Here is a 25201-nt window from a genome sequence, read left to right as displayed (position 1 = left end):
GATCGCCTTCTGTCAGTCTCCAAGAGCCAGGATCCACCGTGGACCTCTTCCCTGAACTGCTCCTAACACGAATGGAGCCAAGCCACGAGAGCGCTTGTCTTTGAACAAGCTTTATCTTTGAACTTCCCCCTTACGACTGCCAATGTAAATGTGGCAGGCAAGCAAGTGGCAGCTGCGCTTCTCTGGCAACCGGTACGCTGCGCACACCAGCCCGGTGCTCTGCAGCCTCGCTCTTTGCCTTTTGGAACTGTCGTGTTTTCATTCTCACCAAGGCGAATCCTCATCTATTCTCTGACCTAGGACATGCACTTTCCTTCTAAGCACTATGTACCACCACATTCAGCCTCTCTCGCCGTCTGAATCCAAACAGAAAGCTTCTCAGCTACATCTTGCACAGAGAATTGTGCCAGGACAATGAACTTGCGTGGAGCTTGCCCCTGAGGCACATTCAAGAGGCAATCCTCTTTCCTTTGCAACATGCAAAGATCTGCCAGATCCTACCTTTCTTGGACCTCATTTCCTTCACACCAGGGACCCCCAACACTCCCCTTCCCAGTGATTACAGGTCTCTCCACCCTGTGAACCTCAGCTGGCCTTCTCTGCACAGTGTAGGGTGGGCAGTCACTGTGCCTCTGGCCAGAGGTTTTTCCAACACACACCCAAAGCCTTTCCCCCCCCCCACCCGATTGACATGTGGAATAAGAGCTCCACAACTAATAAATAGTTGTGAAGCAGGTATGTGTATTACAGCGCTGGACACATGGGGAATATCCATAAGCTCATACATATTTGCAAAAATTTCAACATCGCCTATACATATTCATAGCCTATTTGCCCTCCCCCCCTCCCCCCTTCGTATTGTAATCAGCTTCTTATCACTCTGTGCTTAAGTACTATCTTCTGGTGGTCTTGGGCGGGGGTCTTCAGATGAAGTCAATGGGGTAAAAGAGCAGTCTTCCTCAGGGTGCGCTTTGGATCAACCTGGTCTTTGCGCATGCTCTCTGGGTAGCTGGTTGTTTTCCAAGGCTTCTGGCCATAGTCCAAACTACAGATCCAATTTTTTCTTGCTTATCAGTTTTAAACAAATACGCAAAGTCTTGTTTATGGTAGCAAAGAAGCAAAGTCCTCCTGTGAAGCAAGAACTATATTTTAACATACTTGACTATACAACAAATTATAAATTTAATTATAAGTTCTTGTCTTGGTTTGAAAAGACCGGTGTCTGTTAAGGAAGGCAGAAGCCTTCCCTGAAATGGAAAATGTAAACCCCCTTTCTCTGAATTGCTATAAATTTCAAATTAAGGGGGGCTCTCAGGCAAAGATAAGGGGTGAAATGAGATTGGACTCCTTCTCAGGAGGAAGCATTGCAGTTGCTGATTTTTGAAGCAAGAGCTCCCCAAGCACTGGACCCTGTCCATCCCACAGGTCCCTCCCATCTGGAATGGGGATTTGCCTCCTCAGGGCTGTCAGTGCACCCATGGCAGCCGGGTCCTGAGGGTCCCACCAGGCCTGTTGGTTTCTGTTCCCATGGGTTCAAAGATGCTGAGAAAAGATACACTGCTGGGATAAAGGATTGTTTGTGGTTAGCTTAGCTCTCATAGAAGTGGAAAAAATTGCACGACAACAACCAATTGTCTTGAGAGGCCCTTTCCAAAGTTATTAAGACAGTCGCTACCGGGAACCCCTCACCTGACAGGGTGGCCCAGAGGGCCTCAATTAGAACATTACTGTAACATTTTCTCAATAACAGAAGGTGCTGTAAAAAGTTTAACGATACAAGAAACTGAGAGTTTGGGTAGCAGCCCAAATAAACCTGCCTCTGTAATTAAAATAGCCCCTCCTTTCTCCCCTGAACAATCAGCAAATTCTTGGTTCCCTGATGCCTCTGCTAAATGTGAGGGGAAGGTGTGGAGATACAGGGCAGCAGCCCTCCACATTTCCTCTGGTGAAGAAATTATTACTGAGCAAGGAAGCAGTGCTCAGGTTGGGGAGCTGATAGCTGTTTGGAGTGTTTTCCAACATGAGGTGCCTCTCTTGTCTGTATCTACACTGACTTCTATGCTGTGTACCAAATGATCCTAATGATCCAGCACATTACCCTGAACAACCTGCTCTGGTGGACCTCCCTTACTATAGGGCAAGTACCACTTGTGTTAAAAACCTCTCTGAATAAATATACATGGGTAGCCCCTGATGCTCTGGGGAAAGAGCATTGGATAAATAGACGCTGGATAATTCCATCATTTTAATTTCATGCCTCTTGGTGGCAGATTCTGTTGTGTTTACTTTTTCACAGAAGAACTCCAAGGGACATGAAGACCCATGATAACATTAGTGTTGGATGACAAAAATAATGTTTTCCCTCCCTTTATGGTAACATGAGGTGATGATGTTACAATAACATGTAAATTAATTGCTGAACCCCTCATCAAACCTATACAGTTAGGAAATCCACAGTTAGGAAATCCCCTCTGTGTTGTTTTTTGCACTCTGAGATCAGTTAAGGAACCATCACAACCCCCACTTGTACTTGCGGATCGTGACAGTCCCCAGTGTTAAGGAAAGGAGAAAGGCAGAAATGGGGGTGCAGGGGGTCCCAGGACAAAGGAAAAGGAGAGTCTGGAGGCTGGAGAGACAGGGTGGCTGGGAAAGGGGATTCAGGGTCATTCTGTGCGTGGAACAGTGGATCAGGCCATCTTGGTGCTCTTGAATTGCGATTCAAGGTTCCCAGGGCTGGGAATTGCAGTTTGGAGGGTTCCCAGGGTAAGGAAAGCCGGGGATAAGGGTGGGGAGAGGCAAGATCTCCAGGAAGAATGGTTCAGAGCATCGCCAGTGTTGAGGAAAGAAGGGTTTGGGGACTGGGAAAGGCAGGAATGGGCACAGGGTGCCAGATTCAAGGGAAAGGAAGAGGCTGGAGGCTGGGAGGGGTAGGATGGCTGGGAATGAGGATAGAGACTGGCGCCAGGGCCAGGCAATGGGGTGCAGGGGTGTCTCGATGCACAGGAATGTGGGGCTCATGGGGGTCACAGTTTCGGGCAATAGCAGTTCCAATTCCCAGGAATGCTGGTTCAGGGGTGTTCTGGTGCCAGGGGTCCCACTCACCCCTCACCACCTCCCAGGAGTACCCCCAGACCCAGTGCTGGAACCACCGATGGAGTTGCTCTGCTGTGGCCTGGCCCCCAGAGCCGCCTCTGGGCCCGCAACTGGCGCCACTGTTTCCTGCCTGCCAATGGCAGCTGGGGATGTTCTTGATGGAGGAGATCCTGGGTGCGGGCACGTGAAGCTTCTGGCCCGCAGTGAATGCCCATCCTTTGGCTCAAACCACCCTCGGGGCCATTGCTTGGGTCATGTTCCCATAGCCAGGAACATGGGATGGTGTCTTGAGTAATGTCCCCACAGCCACCCACAGAGCCATCGCTTGGGTAATGTCCCCACAGCCACCCACAGGGCCATCTCTTGGGTAATGTCCCTGCAGCCACCCACAGGGCCATTTCTTGGGTAATGTCCCCACAGCCACCCCCGGGGGCTATTGCTTGGGTAATGTCCCCATGGCCACATCAGTTGAGATCAGATGTACTTGATGCTGGACAGTCTGGTTGTCTGATAACATCTCCCTGAGGAGGAAGGACCCCGTCACCCACTCACACAACGGCCATGGGGGTTGCGACACCCAAATCACCCAAAACAGCAGGCTTGAACCACAGAGCCCCTCACTCTTCTCTGACAGCATCTCCAGGACATCACTGCAGCTTGTCATGGCCACCTACAAGGTGACAGTGGCAACAGGTGACATGGTGGAAGCTGGGACCAACAACTCCATCTCCATCACCCTGGTGGGCAGCTATGGCGAGAGCCGCCAGACCACCGTCTCCTTCTTTTTCCTGCCAGGGAAGGTGGGCATGGGGATAGGGACAAAAGGCACAAGGGGTGATAGAGCTGTCCTGAGGACATGAGGGGCTGCATGGACTGTCCTGGGGATACAAGGGGATGGTGAGAAGGGATTTGAGGGAGATGGAGGAAAGGGGTTCCAGGGTCTGGAGGAAAAAATCTGGGGAGGATGGTGGGTAGTGGTCCTGGGGGGATTGGAGGAATGGTGTTCTGGAAGGATGGAGGAAAAGAACTTTGAGGGGATTATGGAGGAAAAGGATCCTGGAGGCACTGGAAGCAATTGGGGATGCTTTGAGCCCCTTCTCTGCTGGTGTCCCTGGTGCTGCCACAGGGCATCTGCCCATTCCCCCAGAAGCCATTTCCTCCTCTCCAGGAGAAGAGTCTGTCTGTGCACTGTGGGCAGGACTTGGGCCCCATTGTCCTCATCCGCCTGCATAAGTGGCGGCTCTTCCTGGAGGATGCCTGGTTCTGCAAGGACGTCCGGGTGACAGCCCCCAATGGCACCCTGTATCGTTTCCCCTGCTACCAGTGGCTGGAGGGAGTCACCACGGTGGAGGTGCGAGAGGGCTCAGGTAGGACCCACCCTGCCCCCATCCTCCTCTGATGGCCAGAGGCCCGACTTTTGACACCCCCTTTCTTTCTAGGGAAGAAGCTGGTGGATGACAAGCTGCCGATCCTCAAGGAACATCGTCATCGGGAGCTGGCAGCACGGCAGGAGGCTTACCGGTGACAGCAGGGACACGAGGACAAGGCCTGCTTTGGCCAGGTGGGCTGGTCAGCAGTGATGCTGATGTCTGCTCCTATTTTCCCCCCCGCTCAGGTGGAAGAACTTCGCCCAGGGCTGGCCCCGTTGCCTCAACGTGGACTCCATCTTTGAGCTGGACTCCAACATCCAGTTCTCCCGCATCAGGGCCAACAACTTCACTGGTTTCCTCATCTTCCAGTAAGCAGTGCCCTGAGGTCATGGAGAACCAGGGTGATGGCAGGGAAAGGGACCAGAGAAGGCAAGAAGTGTGCTGAGGTCCCCTCTCTGCCCTGTAGAGGGGCGTCCCACTTTCTGTCAGGGTTCCTACTGAGACGCAGCTCCTGGAACAGCCTGGATGAGATGCGCACCATCTTCTCACGGACACAGGGCAGGGACATTGGTGGGTGCCTTTTGTGTTGTCCCTTGCCCTTCCCCCTGCATCACTCAAGGTGCCTGGAGAGTGGGTAAGTGGGTGCTGATGTCTGACCATCGCCTTAGTCCCTGAGTATGTGGCCAAGCACTGGCAAGAAGATGACTTCTTCGGTTACCAGTTCCTCAATGGCAACAACCCCATCATAATCCATCGCTGCACCACACTGCCGCTCAATTTCCCAGTGACACCAGAGATGGTTGCTGGCTCACTGGGAGGTGGCACTGACCTGGGCAAGGAGCTGCAAGAAGGTCGGATTTTCATTGTGGACTACAAGGTGCTGGAGGACATCCCAACTGACACCATTTACGGGCGCCAGCAGTACGTAGCAGCCCCGCTCTGCCTCCTTCACCAAGGCACCGATGGGCTCCTGCGCCCCATCGCCATCCAGGTAGGGGTCCCACTCTTAATCCTGCTATCAGGAGGGTGGCAATGGTTCTATACCACTGTGTGGTGTCCCACAGCTCAGCCAAACACCAGGACCCGGCAGTCCCATCTTCCTGCCAAGTGATGATGAGTGGGACTGGCTGCTGGCCAAGACCTGGGTGCGCAACGCAGACTTCTACAGCCACCAGCTCCTCACCCACCTGTTGAGGACCCACCTGTTTGGGGAGGTCTTTGCCATCGCCACGCTGCGCCACCTGCCCAGCTGTCACCCCCTCTTCAAGGTAAGGTCCCCCCTCAGGGCCACCTGCTGCTCCCCGTCCCCAGATCTGTGGGCAGTTATGCCCCACCTGACAGCCCCCCAGCTCCATGATGGGGTCCGTGGTCACCTGCCAGGTGTTTATTCCTCCCTCAGCTCCTCATGCCCCACTTCCACTTCACACTGCACATCAACACCTTGGCCCGCAGTGTCCTCATAAACCAGGGTGGCCTCATTGACAAGGTGAGCCCTGGGAACTGAGACTACTGGGCTCTGCTGGGGCAATGAATGCTCTGGGGTATTGGGAGGCACAGGGGTGTACTGGGGACACTGGGGGGGTCTACTGAAGTCCACTGGAACACTGGAGGACACTGGAGTCTTGGCAGTGCTGGGGTCTCTTGGAGTCTCCTGGGAGGTACTGGATTCTACTGGGGGCACTGGGGTCTCCTGGGAACCTTGGGGTCTACTGGAAACACTGGGTGGTACTGGGGTGCTACTGGGACCAGAGTACTGGCGTGTACTGGGAACACTGGGTGTACTGAAATTGCTGGGGAGCACTGTAGTGTACTGGGGGCACTAGGGGGCACTGGGAAGCATGAGAGACCTGGGAGACATAAGCGAACATGGTGTGGAGGACACTGGAGAGCACTGGGGTATACGGGAGTACCAGGGGCACTGGGTGTGTACTTGGAGTACTTGTACCCTGGGACCAGTATGGGGTACTGGGGTATACAGGGAGCACTGGGCGACACTGAAGCCTGGCACCTCCTGCCCTCCCCAACCATGGGTGGCCGTCCTCCCAGGGTTCTGGGGTAACCTATGAGGGGCTGCTGCTGGTGGTGCAACGAGGCTTGGAGCAGGTGACCTACACATCCCTGTGCCTCCCCGATGACATCCGCCACCGTGGCATGTCCCATGTCCCCAACTACCACTACCGAGATGATGGGATGAGCCTCTGGGAAGCCATTGAGAGGTGAGACTGGTTTCAGGGGGTGGAGGGTGGTCCTGGCATGCCCCAGGATCTCACAATCACCTTGTCCCTACGGCAGCTTTGTCACTGGCATTGTGACATTCTACTATGGTGGGGATGCTGCGGTGAGCGGGGACACCGAGCTGCAGGCCTGGGTGATGGACATCTTCACCAACGGTTTCTTGGGCAGGACCTCCTCAGGTAGCACACCTGTGGCTGCCACAGGATGTCCCCAGAGGAGGCAGGGAACAGGCAGGTCCCTGAGGCTCTTGACTGTCCCACCCCTACCCAGGTATTCCCTCGTCGCTGCAGACAGTGGTGGAGCTCATCAAGTTCCTCACCATGGTGATGTTCACCTGCTCGGCGCAGCACGCGGCTGTCAACAATGGGCAGGTGGGACATGGGCCAAGGACCCAAAGGATATCCTGAGGCGTCCTGGAGCCATGCTTGGGACATGTCCCCCTCCCACTCCTTTTTGTGCAGGAAGGATGTCCCCATCCTGAACCAATGTCTATGTCACACCTCTACATGCCAGAAGGATGTCCACATCCATTGTATCTCCATGTTGGAAGGATGTCCTCATCCTATGTCCCCATCCAATGGGTCCCCAGGCCAGAAGGCTGTCCCCATCCATCCCCTCTTCATACTGGAGATGTCCCCATCCATCTCCCTTGCCATGCTGAGATGTTCCCATCTGCCCCCTCTCTATGCCAAAGAATGTTCCCACCTGTCCCGTAGCTGTTTTGGGAGGATGTCCCCACCCATCCCACTGCTGTTCTGGGGGGATGTTCTCAGCAGTAATCTTTCTCCCTGCAGTATGATCTGGGGGCCTTCGTCCCCAACGCCCCATCCTCCATGCGCCACCCACCACCCAGCGAGAAGGGCCGGGCCTTCCTCCAGCACTTCCTTGACACCATTCCTGAGGTGGCCACCACTGCTAACATCCTGGTTGCCCTCATTCTCCTCAGCTCCCAACTCAAGGACAGGGTGAGTCTGGCCCCACAGTCCCCATGTGCCCCCCAAACAGCTCTGTGGGCCTGGGGAACTGCAAGAGGTGGATGTCACCACCTTTGGTGTCACCAAGCTTGGGGGACAGCCACCATTGCTCCACACCTACCAGGGTGCCGGAGAACCCCTGAACGGCACCAAGGGGTTGAAGCTGAAGGGTCCATCTTGCTGTCTCCCTCCAGAGGCTCCTGGGACAGTACCCAGAGGAGTGGTTCACAGAGGCAGAACCCCGGCGGCTCATCCGGGCCTTCCAAGGGCGGCTGGAGGAGATCCGGGACCAGATTGAGGAGAGGAACCACCTGGCTGAGCTGAGATACAACTACCTGAACCCACTGGAGACGGAGAACAGCATCTCCATCTGAGCACAGGAGCTGCACCCGCTCAGCACCACCAGCACTCCCAGCACCCTGCACCTGGGCACCCCCAACAGAACCCCCAGCATCCGGACATCCAGTACACCCAGCATCCCTTACATGGCCATCCCCAACACCCGTGTCACCCAGCACCTGGACAACCTCAGCAACCCCACACCTGGAGATCTCCAGCATCTACCCCCCAGCTCCCTCAGCACCCCCACTCCATTTTTCTCTCCCCAATAAATGCCAGCTGTCAATCAAACCCTTGCTGCTCGCAGGCCCACCCTAAAGCCACAGGAATACGCACAGCCCCCACTCAAAGCAGGAAGCTGAACTGAGGCAACTGGGGCACATGACAGAGTTCCAAGTGCTCGCAGTGCTTCCTCCCAGTGCTCACAGTGTTCATCACTGGTCCCCAGTGACCCAGTGCCCCCCTGCGGTGCTGCCCTCATGGTGGGCAGAGTGGGAGCCTCAAACAAAGTTTATTAGAGAAGCTTCTTTTGAGATATAAAGTACAGAAAGGGCCCCCAACACCCCCAAAACCTACCCAGGACCCCCTGGTTTTCTAAACTTCTCAGAAGGGAATGTAGGTGTGGCTGAATCTAATCCAAGTCCAGCCTCCACAGCCTCTTAACAGGCAAGGTGCTCCAGCCCCACCTTGGAGGCCCTTCACTAAACCTGCTCAGGCTTACAGACATCTTTCCTGGGTTGAGGAACCAAAACCAAGGCACAATAAACTGGATAATCCATATCCTTAATCCCCTGGTCACACAGTCCAGGGTGCTCCTGGCCTTCCTTGCTGCCTCCAGCTCCCTTTCCACCAAGTCCTTTCCCACAGGAATAGTCCCAGCAAGGTAGCTACAGCCAGTGCCACTGCAGGGGCTGATACTGGCATTTGTCCTTCTTTCATGAATTTCATGTGTGTGAACTGAGTATATGCAGGTAACCAAGACAGCCAAAATCCACAGCTGAACTGTAAAGAGTAGATTTATTCTATTGCCATGCTAGGAAAATGGGACATATACAGTCCTAATCTTATTCCATCTTAACAGGGGCAAAAAGAACACATGCCAAGCCTGTTCCCCTGCCATAACATACCACAGGGCCCATCAAAGGCACATTACTTCACAAGGCTGTGCTTCTGCAATCTCCGAGCTTATCTCTCTTCCCTCTCATCAGGAGGTCTGAGGCCTGTGAAAAATGCATTTTAGGACTTTTTTACAACATCCTGTTATCTTCTGCAGAAATTCCACTTCTCAAAGCAGACAGAAAACAACCGAATATTAGCATCTTTCAGCTGCAAGGTCATCTTTGAGTGAAAATATTACTTTTTCTTAATTTTTTCTTCCTTGCCAAATCTTCTGCTTTTAACTCCTTCCCCCCCTCAGTTAGGTTCCTGACAATATTTGTTTTCCTCCTCCTTGAAGCCCTTCACTGAATGCAGAGATCTGAGAGATCTTTCTAGCAAAGACTCAGGCAAAGAAGCCATTTTATCCCTCAACATCAGTATCAGTGTTTGCTGGTATTAAATCCCCCTCGCTGTTCTGAAGCAACCCTGCACAGCATAAACAAGGCACAGAAATTCCCTGTCTGTTGCTGGCCTTGCTGTTACGCAGTGTCTTCGTGGCTCCCATTTGTAACTGGTCCTGTGCCATCGCAGCCCTGCTCCCTGCCCGTGTCTCCAGCCCCTGTGCTGGCCCAGCCATGGTGGCACAGCCCCTGTGCCGTGGTGCCCAGCCATGGTGGCACAGCCCCTGTGCTCGCCCAGCCATGGTGGCACAGGCCCTGTGCCGTGGTGCCCAGCCATGGTGGCACAGCCCCTGTGCAGGCCCAGCCATGGTGGCACAGTCCCTGTGCAGGCCCAGCCATGGTGGCACAGCCCCTGTGCAGGCCCAGCCATGGTGGCACAGCCCCTGTGCCCTGTGCAGGCCCAGCCATGGTGGCACAGCCCCTGTGCAGGCCCAGCCCAGGCCAGGAGCATGGCGGCTGGGAAGGGCCCCTGTGCCGTGGTGCCCACAGCAGCCTTGGGGCTCTGTGCCCCATGGCCTCCCTGCTGGGCAGCCTCTGCCAGCTCCTGCAGAGCCCGTGGCACCTGTGGGCCTGCACAGACAGCCCTGCCCTGGGCTCTGCCGGCCTCTGGGCCAGCAGAGAGGCAGCCAGGGCTGGCCATGGCGGAGAACAGGCCCTGAGCCCTGCTGGAGGATGGAGCTGGGCCATGGCCAAACTCAGCCCAGGGTGCCAAGGGCTGGGGACAAAGGCTGGGGCTGACAAATGTCTCTGCCCCCAAGGGCACAGAGCAGCCTCCTCTCTGGGGCACTTGCCTGTTTTCAATGCCTTGCACTGGCGCTGCCCCTGCCCCACAAGGCCTGGCAACAACATCACAAGTGGAGAAGAAAAATATGTAATATGTAAATAAGGAAAGACAGACTTATCTGTCATGACATGCACTAGGAGTCACTGACAGAGGACAACAGGCAGACTGTGGCTGCTCAAATGCATTCACTCCTAAGTTTCTTCAGCTCTTGGTTCCTCAGGCTGTACATGACGGGGGGTCAGTGTTGGAGGCACCACTGAGTACAGAACTGACACCACCAGATGTAACAGTGGGGAGGAGGTGACGGGGGGCTTCAGGTAAACAAACATGGAAGTGACCAGACTGTGTGAGGCTTTGTGCTGTCCCTGCTCAGACGGGATCCTCAGCATGGCCCTGAAGATCTGCACAGCATAGAAAAAATGAGTACAAAACACTCAAATCCTAAACAGGCACTAAACACAAGAATCCCAACGTTGACCAGTTGTTTTCAGAGACACTCCAGTCTCCAGATTCTGAGAGACTTGAACCTTTGTTGTCGTGGAGACTCAGAACACTGTAAGGTCAAGGGTCTGTTGAAGATAAAGGCTGGAAGAGAGTAATTTCAGCTACCAGGAGGGAGGTTCCTTCTGAAAACCTGACAAGTAGGACAGGTACCTCCTACAACAAGTAAGAGGCCCTGGAACTCAGCGGCCAGAGAGCTGATAAGGTGTGTGACGGTGCTTCTGGGATAGAAGAGCCTCCTAAAGCAACACCACCTGTAGCTGGCATCACAATCTCCTCTGTTAAAAGGAAAAGAAGGGAAGTTTAATAGGAGACTATTCTCCCTTCTGAGAACGGAGGGCCTGATTTGCAGACAGGACCCAACCCACAGGGAAGTCTGCAGTCTCCCAGGGGCTTGGGTAAGAAACATTTCTGGAAAACTCTCCAGTCTATTAAGGCCCTCTGATTACCATCTGCTATTGGTGCTTCAGGCTGGCAGTGACAACGTAATAAAGAAAAGTCCCAGGGAAATCAAAAGAGATTTCAAAGCCTTGAGATAATTGGGTGCAGGATCAGGAGTACAGGTAGTGATTTCCTTCATCCTTCTGGTAACAGGGAATAATATTGACAGGAATAAAAAGATCCGTCACATCAATGCATGGGTCCAAGGCTGACACGATTAGAAAAAATGGGGTTATTTGACTATGGGATGATCTATTCACCTGGCCTACTGACACCTGATGGGATTTACCTTTAAGAGGGAAAGGGACAAAATCAGGCTCACCAGTGAAGAGCAAAGTTTGAGGAAAGGAGCACTGACAGGATCCCTCAATCCTGCTACATTATATCACACCTGAAACGTTTCTACACTAATGCATAGGCAGCATCAGTAACAAAGATGAGGCTCTGGCCCACTGCCAGAGATTTGACATCACTGGCATAAGTGAAACCTGGTGGGATGAGACAACTCTGTTATAGGAGTGCCCCACTGGATGGTTAAAGGCTCTTTGAGAAGGGTAACCAGGGCAGGGAGAGGTGTGGGGTGGCATTGGATGTAATGGAAGGGCTGGAATGTCTGGAGCTCACAGCTGGCAACGGCACAGTTGAGAGTGGGTGAGAATAAAGGGGCAAACAAATAACACAGATGTCACTGTGGGAGTCTACTATAGACCACCCAGCCAGGCCCAGGATAGTGAAGAGTTATTCTTTGAGGAACTAAGGGACACTTCCAAGGAAAGATGCTCTCTGAGATCTGCTGCTTCTCAACTGAGAGATCTCATAAGCAAAATGGAGATTGGTGGTCATCTTAGCCACAGAGACCACAGAGCAATCAAGTTTAAATCTCTGTTGACAGGAGGCAGAGTGCCAGCAAAACTTCAACTCTGGCCGTAAGAGCAGACCTCAGGCTGTTCAGGGAACAAATGAGTACCATGGGAAAATGTTTCTGCAGGCCCTGGAGCCCGTCACTGCATCATCTTCTAAGGGCACAGGAGCAGCAATTCCTAAATGCTGGCAGTCAAGCAGACAGGGTAGAAGACTGGTGTGGCTGAACAGGGATTTCCCCTTGGATATAAGAAAAAAAAGGAAGGTGTGTGCCCAGTGGAAGAAAGGTCAGGTAACACAGGAAGAATATAGAGATGCTGCTAAACATTGTAGGGAGAAAATTTGTGGGGTCAAAGCTCAGTCGGCATTGAAGCTGCCAGAAACGTGGGGAACAATAAAAAGTTTTCTCAAATATATTAATGGGAAAACAAAGGGTAGAAATAACATTGTCCCATCCCAGGATTAGGATGGTCACCTCACAAACAGGGACATGCACAAGGCAGATATGTTTTAATACACTCTTTGCCACTGTCTTCAACACAGATGACAGACCAAGGGAATCTCAGTGCAGGAGATCAAGAATGATCAACTCCCTGAACTTGCGTGGGAGCTGCTGATCCAGTTGAATCCCTACAAATCTGATGGGATTCATACAAGAATACTCAAAGAGCTGCTGATGTCATTACGAAGCCTCTCTTGATGATTTTTGAGTATTCCTGGGATACCCGAGAAGTCCTAGCTGACTGGAAGCTAGTAACTGCTGTCCCAATTTTCAAGAAGGGCAAGGAGGAGGACTCTGGAAACTACAGGCCTGTCAGAGTCACTTCAGTATCCAATGATACTGAAAAGATTACTCTGGAATGTATTGAAAAATACCTGGAAGACACCACAGTTATTGGTCAAAGCCAGCACAGCTTCATGAGGGGAAAGTCCTGCTTGTTGAACATGATTTTCTTCTAAGACAGGGCAACCCATGTGGTTGATCCAGGAAACCCAGGAGATGGAATGTTTTTTGGACTTCAGCAAAGGTTTTGATACTGTCTCTCCCAGGACCCTTCTGAACAAACTGTCCAGCCCACAGCTGAATGACTGTGTTACGTGTTGTGCTCAAAGGGTGACAGTGACAGATGAAATCAGGCTGGCACCAGTCACTAGTGGGGTTCCACAGGGATCCATCATCAGCCCAGTTCTCTTCAACATCTTCATAAATGACTCGGAGGCAGGACTCAAAGGAATACTAAGAAAGTTTGCCAACAACACTAAACTGGGAGGAGCTACCAACTTCTGCAAGGGCAGAGAGGCTCTGCAAAAAGCCTCGACAAATCAGAGATGTAGGCAATCACCAACCATGCGAAGTTTAGCAAGGGCAAGTACAGGATTCTGCACCTGAGATGGGGTGCCCCTGGTTGTGTGCATAGACTGGGGAATGAGATGCTGGACAGCAGCTGTGAGAAGAGACCTGGAGGTCCTGGTCAATGTCCAGCTGGATCTAAACCAGCAGTGACTGGCAGCCAGGAGGGCCATCCATGTCCTGGGGTCATCAGGCCCAGCATAGCCAGCCTGGCTAGGGAGGGGACTGTCCTCTGCTTTGCACTGGGGCAGCCTCACCTGGAGTCCTGGGGGCAGTTTTGGGCACGAAAACACAAAAAAAACCCATTTAGCCACTGGAGAGCATCCAAAGGAGGCCACAAGGATGGGAAAGGTCTGCAGAGGAACTTTTATGAGGAGCAACTGAGGTCACTTTATCCGTTCAGCTGAAGGAGACTGAGGGGAGACCTGACTGAGCTCTTCAACATCCTCCCAAGGGGCAGCACAGGAGCAGGTACCAACCTCTCCACTCTTGTGATCAGTGCCAGGTCTCAAGGAAACAGCTGGAGCTGAGTCAGGGAGGTTTAGGTGAGGTATCAGGAAAAGGTTTTTACCCCAGTTGGTCAGGCACTGGAAAAAGCTGCCCAGGGAAATGGTCACAGCTCCAAACCTGTCTCAACTCAAGGAGCATTTGGACAATGCTGTCAGCCTATGGTGAGATTGTTTGAGTGTTCTGTGCATGTCCCAGAGTTAGATGTGGTGATCCTGATGGGTCCCTTCCAACTCAGCCTACTCTGTGATTCTAGGAACTTCCTGCTCTGCCCTAAGACTTATGCTCAGCCCCCCTGTCTCACCCACTGGAGAAAAACACCTATGCCCACAGGAACAAAACCCACCAAAAGTCTGGTTTACACAAGAGCCTGCACCAGGTGAACTGGAAAAGGGAGCAGATCAGGCCCTCTCACTCTTTTTTCTCTGTTTTCCCTGCCTCTCTTTATTCTCCTCTCTCCCCTCTCTCTGTTTTTTCTCTGCCCAGCTCCAGCCCATCCACATGGCAGCACCAACACAGGATTGAAGCACTGGAAATATTCTCTTCCTTTCCTGGCTGTGCCTAGGCAAAGCACACCTCTCCCATTCTCAACATGAACTGTGGTGGGACTGGGGACATTGTGGAGCTGTGCTGCTCCACACACTTGTAAGCCAGTGCCTTGGACGAGTTTGTGGCGGGAGCAGAGAATTCATGGATGTGTCTGGGGGGAGTTTATAACAAACATCACTCCCCTACCAGAGGATCATGACAGGGGTCCTGAGGTTCCCCCCTTCCTATGCTCCCTACCCCTCTCCAGGCTGCTGGGGGGTCCCCCCCTCTATAGGCTCACCATTTCAGAATCCCAGGGCTCCCTGCTCTCTGGGCTGCTGGGGGTCCCAGGGTTTCCTCCTCTCCAAGCTCTTAGTGGTTCTGAAGGTCTCACTGTGAGAGACTGGAATGTTCTGGGTTAATGGTTTGAACAACTGGCCATTTGTAAAAGCAGGGGGGCTTTGCTGATTACGAGCAAGGGAACAGCCCAGGTGCAGAGGGTCTGAGCCCCAGAGGATGACCACAACAAATCAACCTTGGTTTAGCAAGAAGCTGCAGTTTTCAGCCAAATCAGGGAAAAATTCTATAGGCAGCTGATCCAGCAAGGTGAGGCAGTGCTTTTGAGCAGGGCAATTTCATCCTTAACACAACTGGCTCAGTTGTAAAAACTCCTCCCTCCCAGAGGGACATACTGGGACATTCAGACATACTGGGACATTCAGACAGAGGGCTGAAGGTTTTCATCCCTTCTGATGGGGCATAATTTGCTCAACTACAATGACTGAGAGACAGCTGTCATGTCTTAACAAATGTCATAAACCATCCAAGATCTCTGAAGTGCCCCAGACTCATTTCTGGAGCCTTCCACCAGAGGACTGCATATGATCGAGTGTTGCAATAAACCCACAGTGTTGTAACAGACCGTGCAAACTCCCCCTTCCAGGGGAAGGACGTGGACCTTCCTGCATAACCCCAAGTGTGTATTAACCCAGTGAAATCTGTGTTTCATGGGTGTCACTCAGCCCCAACAAATCAAAACAGTGACCATAATTTCAACCAACTGACATCAAAATTACAACAATCAAGTCCCATGTCTGGATCCACAGATGGTTACACCTTTCTACTCTTATCCTTTCTTTTTCTTTCTTTCTTTTCCTTATATGTTTTCTTACATGTTATTTTTATGCCTTTATATCGTTGCATTTCTGTAGATAATAATAACCAAAATTGTTGCCCACCTCCTTTCCATTGCATCCAAATTGGGGAGTTCTCAAAAAAAAACATGCAGAAAGACAGAAAGACAGAAAGACAGATAGATAGATAGATAGATAGATAGATAGACAGACAGATAAACACCACTATAAATCTTCAGAGGCTGGTCACAACCACTCCTCTCCAAGGTCCCCGCTCTCTAGGCCCCTGGGGGTCCCCTGTCTCCAGGGTTCCCTTTTCAGCATTCCCGGGGATCCAAGGGCTCCTCCCATCTCTCCAGGCTCCTTCCTTCTCTCTCAGGGCTACAAGGCGATCCCCCTCTCCATGCTTTCCCCTTTCAGGCTCCTCCCTGCCCTCTAGGCCTCCAGGGGTTTCCCCTCTCCAGGTTCCCTATTTCAGGGTCCCGGCGGGTCCCGAGACTCCCCCCTTTTCAGGATCCCTCCTCACCGGGCCCCCTCCTCTCCATTCTTCCTCCGCTTCCAGGCTGCTACGGGTCCTCAAGCTTCGGTATGGCCCCTCTCCACTGTCCCCATTCTGGGGGTCCCGGTGCTCCCACACCCCATCCGGCTCCCCTGGGACAGTCCCCAAAACCAGTGTCATGCCTCCCTCCCCCGGCCATCGGCAGCGGCGAGCGCCACGCAGGTCCGGGCTGGCAGCGGAGGCGACGGGGCCAGACCCGGCAAGGCGCAGCCCCAGCAGGCAGGCGCCACTGGGACCGTCCTCCCGAAATAACACCTCCTGGAGACTGCCCAGAATGCCCCCAGGGGGCTTTTACGGTTCAGGTTTGGAATCCTGCAAGGACGAAATATTCCCCCATCCCCCGAAAAAAACAAGAGACCCACCCCAAGATATTTGGGGTGAACTTGAAATATCTCTCCCCACACTCAAAAAAAAAATGGTCCCAGGGACACACAGACCCTTCCCCCAAGATATTTGGGGCGAGCTCCCCCTCCCCAGTCACCTGCGGGATGTAGGTGCGGAGGCAATGCTGCCGAGGGAAGGGGCTGCGCACACACGGAGCGCTGGCCCCCTGAGCTTCATTCTTTTCCGCTTCCTGCTCCTCCTACCTCCGCTTCTTCTACTCCTCCTCGCCCTCTGTACTCCCACCTCCTTCTCCTCTTACCTCCGTTCCTTGTCCTGCTCCTTCTTCATCCTTCCTCGTCCATTCCTTCTCCTCCTCCTCCTCCCACAACCAGCGCCCACCCTTCCCCCCAAAATCCCTTCTGTCCCGCAGGAGGAGCAGGGATGGAGCTGGGGCAGGTCTGGATGGGCAGCGCTGGGCTCTTGGCTGCTCCCACCCGCTGTGGCAGAACACGGGAAGGGGAAAAGCAGAGGAAAACAGAAAATTGGTGAATGGAGATAAAATTTTGGGGTTTATGGCCTCCCTAGTCGGAGACTTCCACTTCTTTGTGCTCATCTCTGGAGTCTGGAGATCTTGGAGGGGAGAATGCAGAGATGGATGGGGAATCCCAAGGGATTTTGGAGGGAGGATGAGAGGCTGTGTGAGCCCCTTCCTGGGGCTCAGCAGAGTCTAGCTGGAAAGCCTCAGGTGCTCCTGGGGCCCTGGGCTTAAGGCTTGTGACCACCTTCTACTTCAGATGCTAGTTCTGGCAGGACCTTGACTTCTTGTGCCTCTTTCTGGAGCCAGAGGACTTGTAGAGACCTCCTCCAGATGGGTCCCCGAGGTGTTCCAGGAACTTTGGGCTCACAGTGAAGCCCTTCCCATAGTTTTGGCATCCAGAGGGTCTCCCCTTTATGGATCAACTGGTGCTTGATGAGTTTGGAACTTCTTCCAAAGCTTTTCCTGCAGTCCTGGACCATGTAGGATTTGGTGGTGGGTTGACCCTGGCCGGATGCTGGGTGCCACCAAAACTACTCTGTCCTTGCTCTCCACATCTGGAACACAGGAGAGAAAAAAAAAGGAAAGGCACAAGAGTTGAGATAGGGACCAGAAGAGATCCCTCAACAACCACAGTTATGGTCAAAACCGACAGCCTGGAACTAGGAACTGAATTTATTACAAACCAAATCAGAGCAGGATAATGAGAAATAAAATAAATCCTAAAAACACCACCTCCCTATCCCACCCTCCTTCCTGGGCTCTCCCTCCTTCCTCCAGCAGTGCAGAGAGATGGGAACAGGGTCATGGTCAGTTCATCACACCTTGTTCCTGCTGCTGTTTAGGGAAAGAAGTCTGAGTCCTTCCTCTGCCCCAGCATGGGTCCCCCATAGAGCCACAAGTCCTTCCAGCAAACTGTCCCAGTGTGGGCTCTTCTCTCTGCAGGTTTGCAGGTCCTTGCAGGGTGTCTGCTCCAGCACGGTCCTCCCAAGTCATCACATCCTTTTTAAAGCATCCACCTGCTCCAGTGTGGACTTCCCACAGGTTCACAGCCCTCTTTTGGGATCCGATCTCAAGAGAATCTAGCACCTGGAGCACCTGCTTACCTTCTCCACTGACCTTGGTGTCTGCAGAGCTGTTCCTCTCGCATACTCTCATTCTGCTCTTCTCTGCACCCAATTCCATTTCTACAAGAAGGTTTGGGGTTTTTTTCCTTCTTAAATATATTATCACTACCATCTCTGATGGGGTCATCCTTGGCAAGGAGCAGGTCCATCCTGGAGCTGGCTGGCATTGTCTCTACTAGATGTGGAAGAAGATTCTGGCAGCTTCTCACATTAGCCACTCCTGTAGCCCCCTGCCCCCACTACCAAAACCCAATACAGTTCCCTTGTTCCAATGATGCCCTGCAGTGTCACAATGTCCCCTGAGCACCAGGAAACCCTGCAGGGTTGTGAACACACCTGGTGCAGGTGGCTCGGGGGCAGCTGCAGTGGAGCTGCAGGTTGAACTCTGGGGGGAGTCCAGAGAGACAAGAGGCCATGAACTGTTGACTTGGCACAATAAAGGGCTCAGGGGCCTGTGGTGCAGCCCAGGGAGGGACACTGAGAGATACTGCAGGAGCAAGAGCTGAGACTTGAGACTGGGGCACGCTTGGACTGCGGGAGGATAAAGCCAAGGGGTTCCTTTGTTGGGAGTCCCTCCTGGGAGGCACCACCTGGGGCTGTTTCTGAGTTACTGCACTGTGAACCAACTGCTTTATGGAATGAAACATCTGAGACTACCATGGGAAACCTGGGGTGGAACCAGTGAGGAAACCTGGTCTGACTGAGAGAGTGGGGGTTATGGGAGGGTCCTGCAGGTCCTGTCAGGGCACTTCAGCCACCACTGTGAAGGGGCTCTGATCCCAGCAGTGAAAGTCTTTGGCAGTGAGAGTATGATGGCCAGAGAGTCTCAGAATGAGGAAGACCCATTTCCCAGACCTTGAAGTTTCCTTAATACATGGACAATGCAGAGGAAGTTGTGATCTTCCAGTGTTAAGCCCTACACTGCTTGACACCAACACTGTCCTTTCTTATGTATCTTTTGTGAAGACAAAAGGGTTTGTTTTCGAAATTAGTAACACTTCAAATGACCTGTTTATTCATTGATAGCAAAATCACATAGAAGCAATTTCTGGTTGGTGTGTTACTACAGAAACCTGAGCCCCATCCTTACATTTAAACTGGCTGATGAATGGCCTGGCTGGAGAATGGCCAAGGCAGTTTAATATAAGTTTTACAAAGGAAAAAGAAAAGCCCTCTAAAACACAGAACCGAAGCTGAGCTCACTCCACTAGTGAGTGACCTTCCCCCACTGACACATTGCGACATTGTCTCCTCCTGCCAGTTGTTGTAACTGGGTTCTCTCTTACAAGACAGTCACTTCTAGAGAAACTTAATCTTTGGCATGTGTTGTAAATGTGCCTTCATTAGATGTCACACTGTACAAATCTTGCCCCTTGTTTTTTCCAACTGGAAATGATGGAGCTGTTTATTGAGAAGGGGTTTTTTGATGCTGATTACGGCACAGTGGGAGGTTTCAGCTCCCTTGGGTTACTCAAATTCTTCTCAGATGATCATTAAAATACTGGTTATCACCTGAGCATTGCTGGAGCACTGAACTTCAGAATAATCACCTTTTTCTTCTCCACCCTGACATGCTGGCTGCACTATCAGTTTATCTGATCCATTGTATACAATAATAAATATCTTATAAATTCTCCAGTCTGGATTAAATCCCTATTTAACAGTTCTATATCCCAATCAGTCCATAGGATGGAGGGAAACGAAAGAATACAGGATCATTGTTTCTACTGATTAGTGATTCATGAACAGGAGAGATTCATTAATTTTACAGGCCACTGTGTTTCAGCCATCCATGTCACTCTGTTATTTTTAAATATTTTCTGATGACAAGCTTCCAGCTATATCATGGTGCTCACCTGTGGGACACAAGTGAGTGAGATGCAGATTGTGAGGGAAAGTTCCTTCTCATCTCCAGCTATAGGAGTTTGATCTCAGGAAGGAGAAACGATACATTTATGCAAATGCTCTAAAGCGTTGTTACTGCTTAGAGTCCTGCAAACCATGGGCCTTTGCAGGGGTGGTACTTGCCAAAATATGTAGACTGGGTTCTCCACATGCCTGGAAGGTGATGGCTGACACTGCTCTTCATTTCCCATTTCTTTCTTATTCGGAAGGAATTATCTCTCCCAAACAGATCTCAATATCTCATCCCAAACAGATATTTGCCATCTACTGCTAAACACTTGTAGTATTTCTCAGTAAAAAGCCACCTTGGACAGTGTTGTGATTTAACCCCATCCAGCTTCCAAACCCCTCACCGTTGCTTGCTCACGCTTCCCCCAGCAGGACTGGGGAGAGAATTGGAAGGGTAAAAGCTGGAAAACTTGTCAGTTGAGATTAAGACAGTTTAATACAGAAAGCAAAAACCATCACACAAGCAAATCTAAACAAATAATTCATCCACTGCTTCCCAAGGGCAGGCAGGTGCTCAGCACCTCCAGGACAGCACAGCCCCATCTCATGGAATGTTGACTTGGGAGGACAAATGCTACCACTGCAAACGTCCCCCCCTTCCTCCCCCTTCCCCCTACTTTCTATCCTGAGCATGATGCCATAAGGTCTGGAATATCCCTTGGGTCAGATGGGGTCACCTGTCTTGGCTATGACCCCTCCCAACTTCCCATGCACCCCCACTCCGTCTCCACTGTGGCCATACAAGGGGCAGGAAAGGCCTCGGGTCTGGCCAAGCTCAGCAGGGACAAACCCATGTCTGTGTTCTCAGCCCTGTGTTCAGCACAACCCCAAACACAGCTCCACCACCACCCATGCAAGGAAACTGAGCCACCCCAGCCAGAACCAGCACAGGTGCTCTGAGGTCTCCACATGACCTTGCCTGCTCTAGGCTGAACAGCCCCAGCTCCCTCAGCCTGTCTCCATAGCGAAGATGCTCCAGTCCTCTTACCAACTTCATGATGTCCTCTTCACTCTCTCTGACAGTTCTAAGTCCTTCTCATGTTGGGGACACCAGACCTGTGCTCACAAGGTAGGGTCTCACGAGGGCAGAGTAGAGGGCAAGGTCACCTCTCTCGATCTGCTCGCCACAGTCCTTTGGATGCAGCCCAAGACTCCATTGGTTTCTGGGCTGGGAGTGCTCACTGCCAGCACCTGCTGACTTTTACATCTACCATCACCACAAAGTCTTTCTCCACAGGGCTGCTCTTGATCATTTCTCCATGCAGCCTGTTGGTGTGTTTGGGAGTGCCATGACTCTGGTGTAGGGCCTTGCACTTCGCTTCATTGAACTTCATGAGGTTTTCATCAGCCCCACCCCTCAAGCCTGTCAAGGGCCCTCTGGATGGCCCATCCCTTCCCTCCAGTGTGTGCTGCACCACACAGCTCAGTGTCATCAGCAAACATGCTGCAGGTGCCTCAATCCCTGTCCACATCACCAGCATGGATGCTGAATTGTATTGGCCCCAGTATGGACTCCACTCGTCACTACTCTCCACGTGGACAATGAGCCATTGACCACAACACTTTGCATACAGCCATCCAGACAGTTCTTTATCAATCAAGTGCTCCATTCATCAAATCCATGTCCCTCCACTTTGGAGATAGTGATGTTGTGAGGGACAGTGTCAAATGCTTTGCATAAGTTTAGACAGAAACCATCAGCTGCTCTGCCCCATCCACCAATGCTGTAGGCTGGCCATAGAAGGTCACCAGATTTGTCAGGCATGATTTCCCCTTTGCAAAGCCATGTTGACTGTCACCAATCACCTCTTTGCTTTCCATTTCCTGGGAGCTGGGGCTGTCCATGGTACTGGTGGTACTGGGAGCACATCCAGGTGTGGGAAAGTATTGGAATGTTGGGGGACACAAGACAGATGATGGACTTTGGACCTGGTTAACATAAGAGATTTGATAACAGGATGCCTTGGCAAAAGCAAACAGAACTTTGAAAATTAGACCTAGAGAGCAAGAAGATTTAATTAGACAGGTTTACCAGAAAAAGAAAATCCTATTAAACTCTGCAAGCAAGAGATGTTGTTATTTGCATAAGTTTGTATATGTGATTTCAACCTAATCATTGTAGTACACATTACTAGTCTCCCTAAAATAGTATATAAGTGCTTGTATCTCACAATAAAATCGGATTCTGATCACTGAGTCAGTCTCCCCGTCTCTCTCCATCGCTGACAGGTAAGGAGTTCTTAGGGGAGCTCAGATCCATGGTGTGGGGAATAGGAGGGGGCTGGGACCTCAAATGGAGTTCAGAGGGCTTGGAGATACTATGGAAAAGGCATGGGAGAAGGGTGGAAAAGAGGAAATGAAATGGTGTGAAGGGGGGGGGGGTCTCGTGACATCCTCCCTTACCTCTACCAACAGTTCCCTGGGGTGCTCAGGGTGCAGCTGCAGTCAGATGGTAACAGGGGTGGGGAGATTAATGCTAGGGTTCATCATCCTTCCTCTACCTGCACAAGGTAAGCAGGAGGCAGGGGCGGAAATGAGGGGCATTCCTGGAGTGTCTCCTGTTCATGAGAACTGCCCCAGTTCTGAGGCTGACCACAGAGCTAGGCTCCTAATTTTGATGGTGGGATATTGAGATTGCTCTTGCCTCCTCCTGAGCCCACTTCCCACAATTGAGTAAGCCCTGGAATTGCTCCCACATGAAAGGTGCCAGGACAGAAAGCTATTGCCGGTCTTTCCCTCCCCTGGGCGGCTGACACCTACACATCAACAATGGGCCCAGGTGTTGTACTTCCCAAGGAAAGTACAACATTCACTTCAGGAGCCCACCAGCAGAACTTGGTGCCACCCATGTGTGCAAAAAGCAGAGCCTGCAGTAACCACAGATAGCCCTCTGCATATCTCTGTCTCCCTTGCCATCCTGGTGCATCTCCCCATCCCTCTTTTGTTCCCAGGATCCCATTTTCTGGCTCTTTCTCTACCTCCTTCTCTCCTACCTCCTGCTTTTCTCTTCTCTCTTTTCTTACTGTCCTGCTGGAAAAATGGGGCAGGCCAGGTGGGACCTGTGACATGAGGGGTGACTTGACCAATAGTTCCCAAAGAGAGAGCAAGGGCCTTCCAGGCTTCTTTCATTAGTGCCTGTGTTGGGTTTGTGTGGCCAAGTTTTGGTGGCAGGGGGACTTTTGTGAGAAGCTGCCAGAAGCTTTCCTGTGTCCAGGAGAACCAACACCAGCTGGCTCCAGGACAGACACACCACTGCCAGGGGTGGGTCAAACAGAGATGGCAGTGACACCCCAGGGATAATGGATTCAAGAAGAAAAAAGTTCTTCCGCAGATGGAATCGGGTGCAGAGAAGAGCAGAGTGGGAACATGTGAAAGGAACAGCTCTGCAGACACCCAGGGTTGTGCAGAAGGCGGGACACGAGCTGCTCCAGGTGCCAGAGCTGCCTGCAGCCCCTGGAGGAGCCTATGCTGGAACAGGGGGATGCCCAAAAGGAAGGATGTGAGCCCGTGGGAAGCCCGTGCTGGAGCAGCCTCCACGCAGGATCCTGTGGATCCCTGGGCAGAGGAGCCCACGCTGGAGCAGCTTTGCTGGAAGGACCTGAGGCCCTGTGGGGACCCACGCTGGGGCAGGGGAAGGACTCCCAACTTCTCTCCCTGAGCAGCAGGAGGAATGAGGTGCGATGAACTGGCTGTGACACCCATTCCCATCTCCCTGTGCTGCTGGAGCGGGGAGGGAGAGCCTGGGAAAAGAGGGAGGGTCGGGGAAGGTGTTTATAGAATCCATTTTACTTTTCATTATGCTGCTGTTATTTTGACAGGTAATTAATTCAATTCCTATCCCCACCAGTATGTTTTCTCCGTGACTGCATTCCCTGGCCCGGCCGGCGATGCTGGGCCTGATGCACTCAGCGCACGGACGGCCCTCCTGGCTTCGCCGGCACTGCTGACTCAGATCCGCACGGGCATCGACCAGGATCGCCAGGCCCCCTGCCGCAGCTGCTCTCCAGCCTCTGTTGTCCCAGTCTAGACACACAGGTAGGGTGCCTGGAAGAGGGGGAAGAGGAGAAGAAGGGATGAAGAAGGAGAGGCAGGGGGAGGACGCATGAAGGACGACGAGGAAGAGTAAGGATTCAGCAAAAACAGAAGTAGCCGGAGGAGGAGGAGGAGGAGGAGGAGGGAAAGAGGAAGGGACAGGAAAAGGAGGAGCCTTTCCTGCCCACAGCTCGTTGTAACTGCAGCATCCCCGCCCTGGGAGCATCGGTCCTCCCCTCCGCATCCCGCAGGTGACGGGGGAGGGGGAGCTCGCTGCAAATATCATGCGGGGTTCCTGGTAGAGTTTTTCTGGGAGGGGGATCTTGGCATCTTCCGAGAATCCAAAGCTGAGCCGGAAATGCCCGTTGCGAGGATAGTGGCGGGTCCCCGGGAGGTGGGTTTGTTTTGGACTGGTGTCGGTAGCGGCTGGCAGCAGAGCCCCGGCGGGGCCGGGGGATGCCGGGTTCCCGGAGCCGCGCTGCGGGTTGAACCTTCTGCTCAGGGCCCGCCGCCTCCATTGTTAGCCCGCCCTCGTGGCCATCGCCCGGTGCTGGCGGGGGATGGGACACCGGTTTGGGGAGCCCTTCGAAAGAGCCGAGGTGTGGGGGGGAGCCCCGGAGAGAGGCCATACTGGAGCCGGGGTATCCCCAGCCGCCTGGAGGGGGGTCGAGCACGGAGAGGGAGAAGCCTGGAGAGGGGGTACCCTCGGGAGCCAGAAACAGAGCACCCAGAGAGGGGGAACCGCTGGCAGCCAGGGGAGGGGCATAGGTTGGAGAGGGCTCCCCCAAGGAACGCCGAAGTGGGAAACCCGGTGGGGGGGAACTCTGGAACGCCCAGCATGTTGAAGCAGATAGTGAGAGGAGAAAACACCCACAGGACTTCCAAAATCCTTGGTATCCCTAAGCAGGGGGACCACGGCGGAGGGGGGGTACACGACCCACTGGACCCCCAGCAGCCCAGAGAAGAGTGACTACCAGAGCGTCAAAGTGGGGAGACCTCTGGGATTCTCGGAACCCTTGGCATCCTAGAATGAC

The 25201-nt window shown here is 52.7% G+C and overlaps 1 protein-coding gene across 1 annotated transcript; it reads left to right on the top strand.

Annotated features, from left to right (window-relative positions):
- Positions 1-3755: 3755 nt before the first annotated feature.
- LOC311164324 (hydroperoxide isomerase ALOXE3-like) lies at positions 3756-8046 on the top strand (the record flags this gene model as incomplete). Its single annotated transcript, XM_084223732.1, has 13 exons — positions 3756-3893; positions 4262-4460; positions 4533-4614; positions 4709-4831; positions 4930-5033; positions 5132-5454; positions 5528-5731; positions 5863-5949; positions 6510-6679; positions 6756-6877; positions 6969-7069; positions 7493-7663; positions 7867-8046. 13 exons carry the CDS (start codon positions 3756-3758, stop codon positions 8044-8046), a joined length of 2004 nt encoding a protein of 667 aa, XP_084079858.1.
- Between the last annotated feature and the right edge of the window lie 17155 nt (positions 8047-25201).

The sequence above is a fragment of the Fringilla coelebs genome, assembly GCF_963513975.1.
Source record: "Fringilla coelebs genome assembly, chromosome: 31".
NCBI lineage: Eukaryota > Metazoa > Chordata > Aves > Passeriformes > Fringillidae > Fringilla > Fringilla coelebs.
This window is presented reverse-complemented; position numbering and strand designations above follow the sequence as displayed.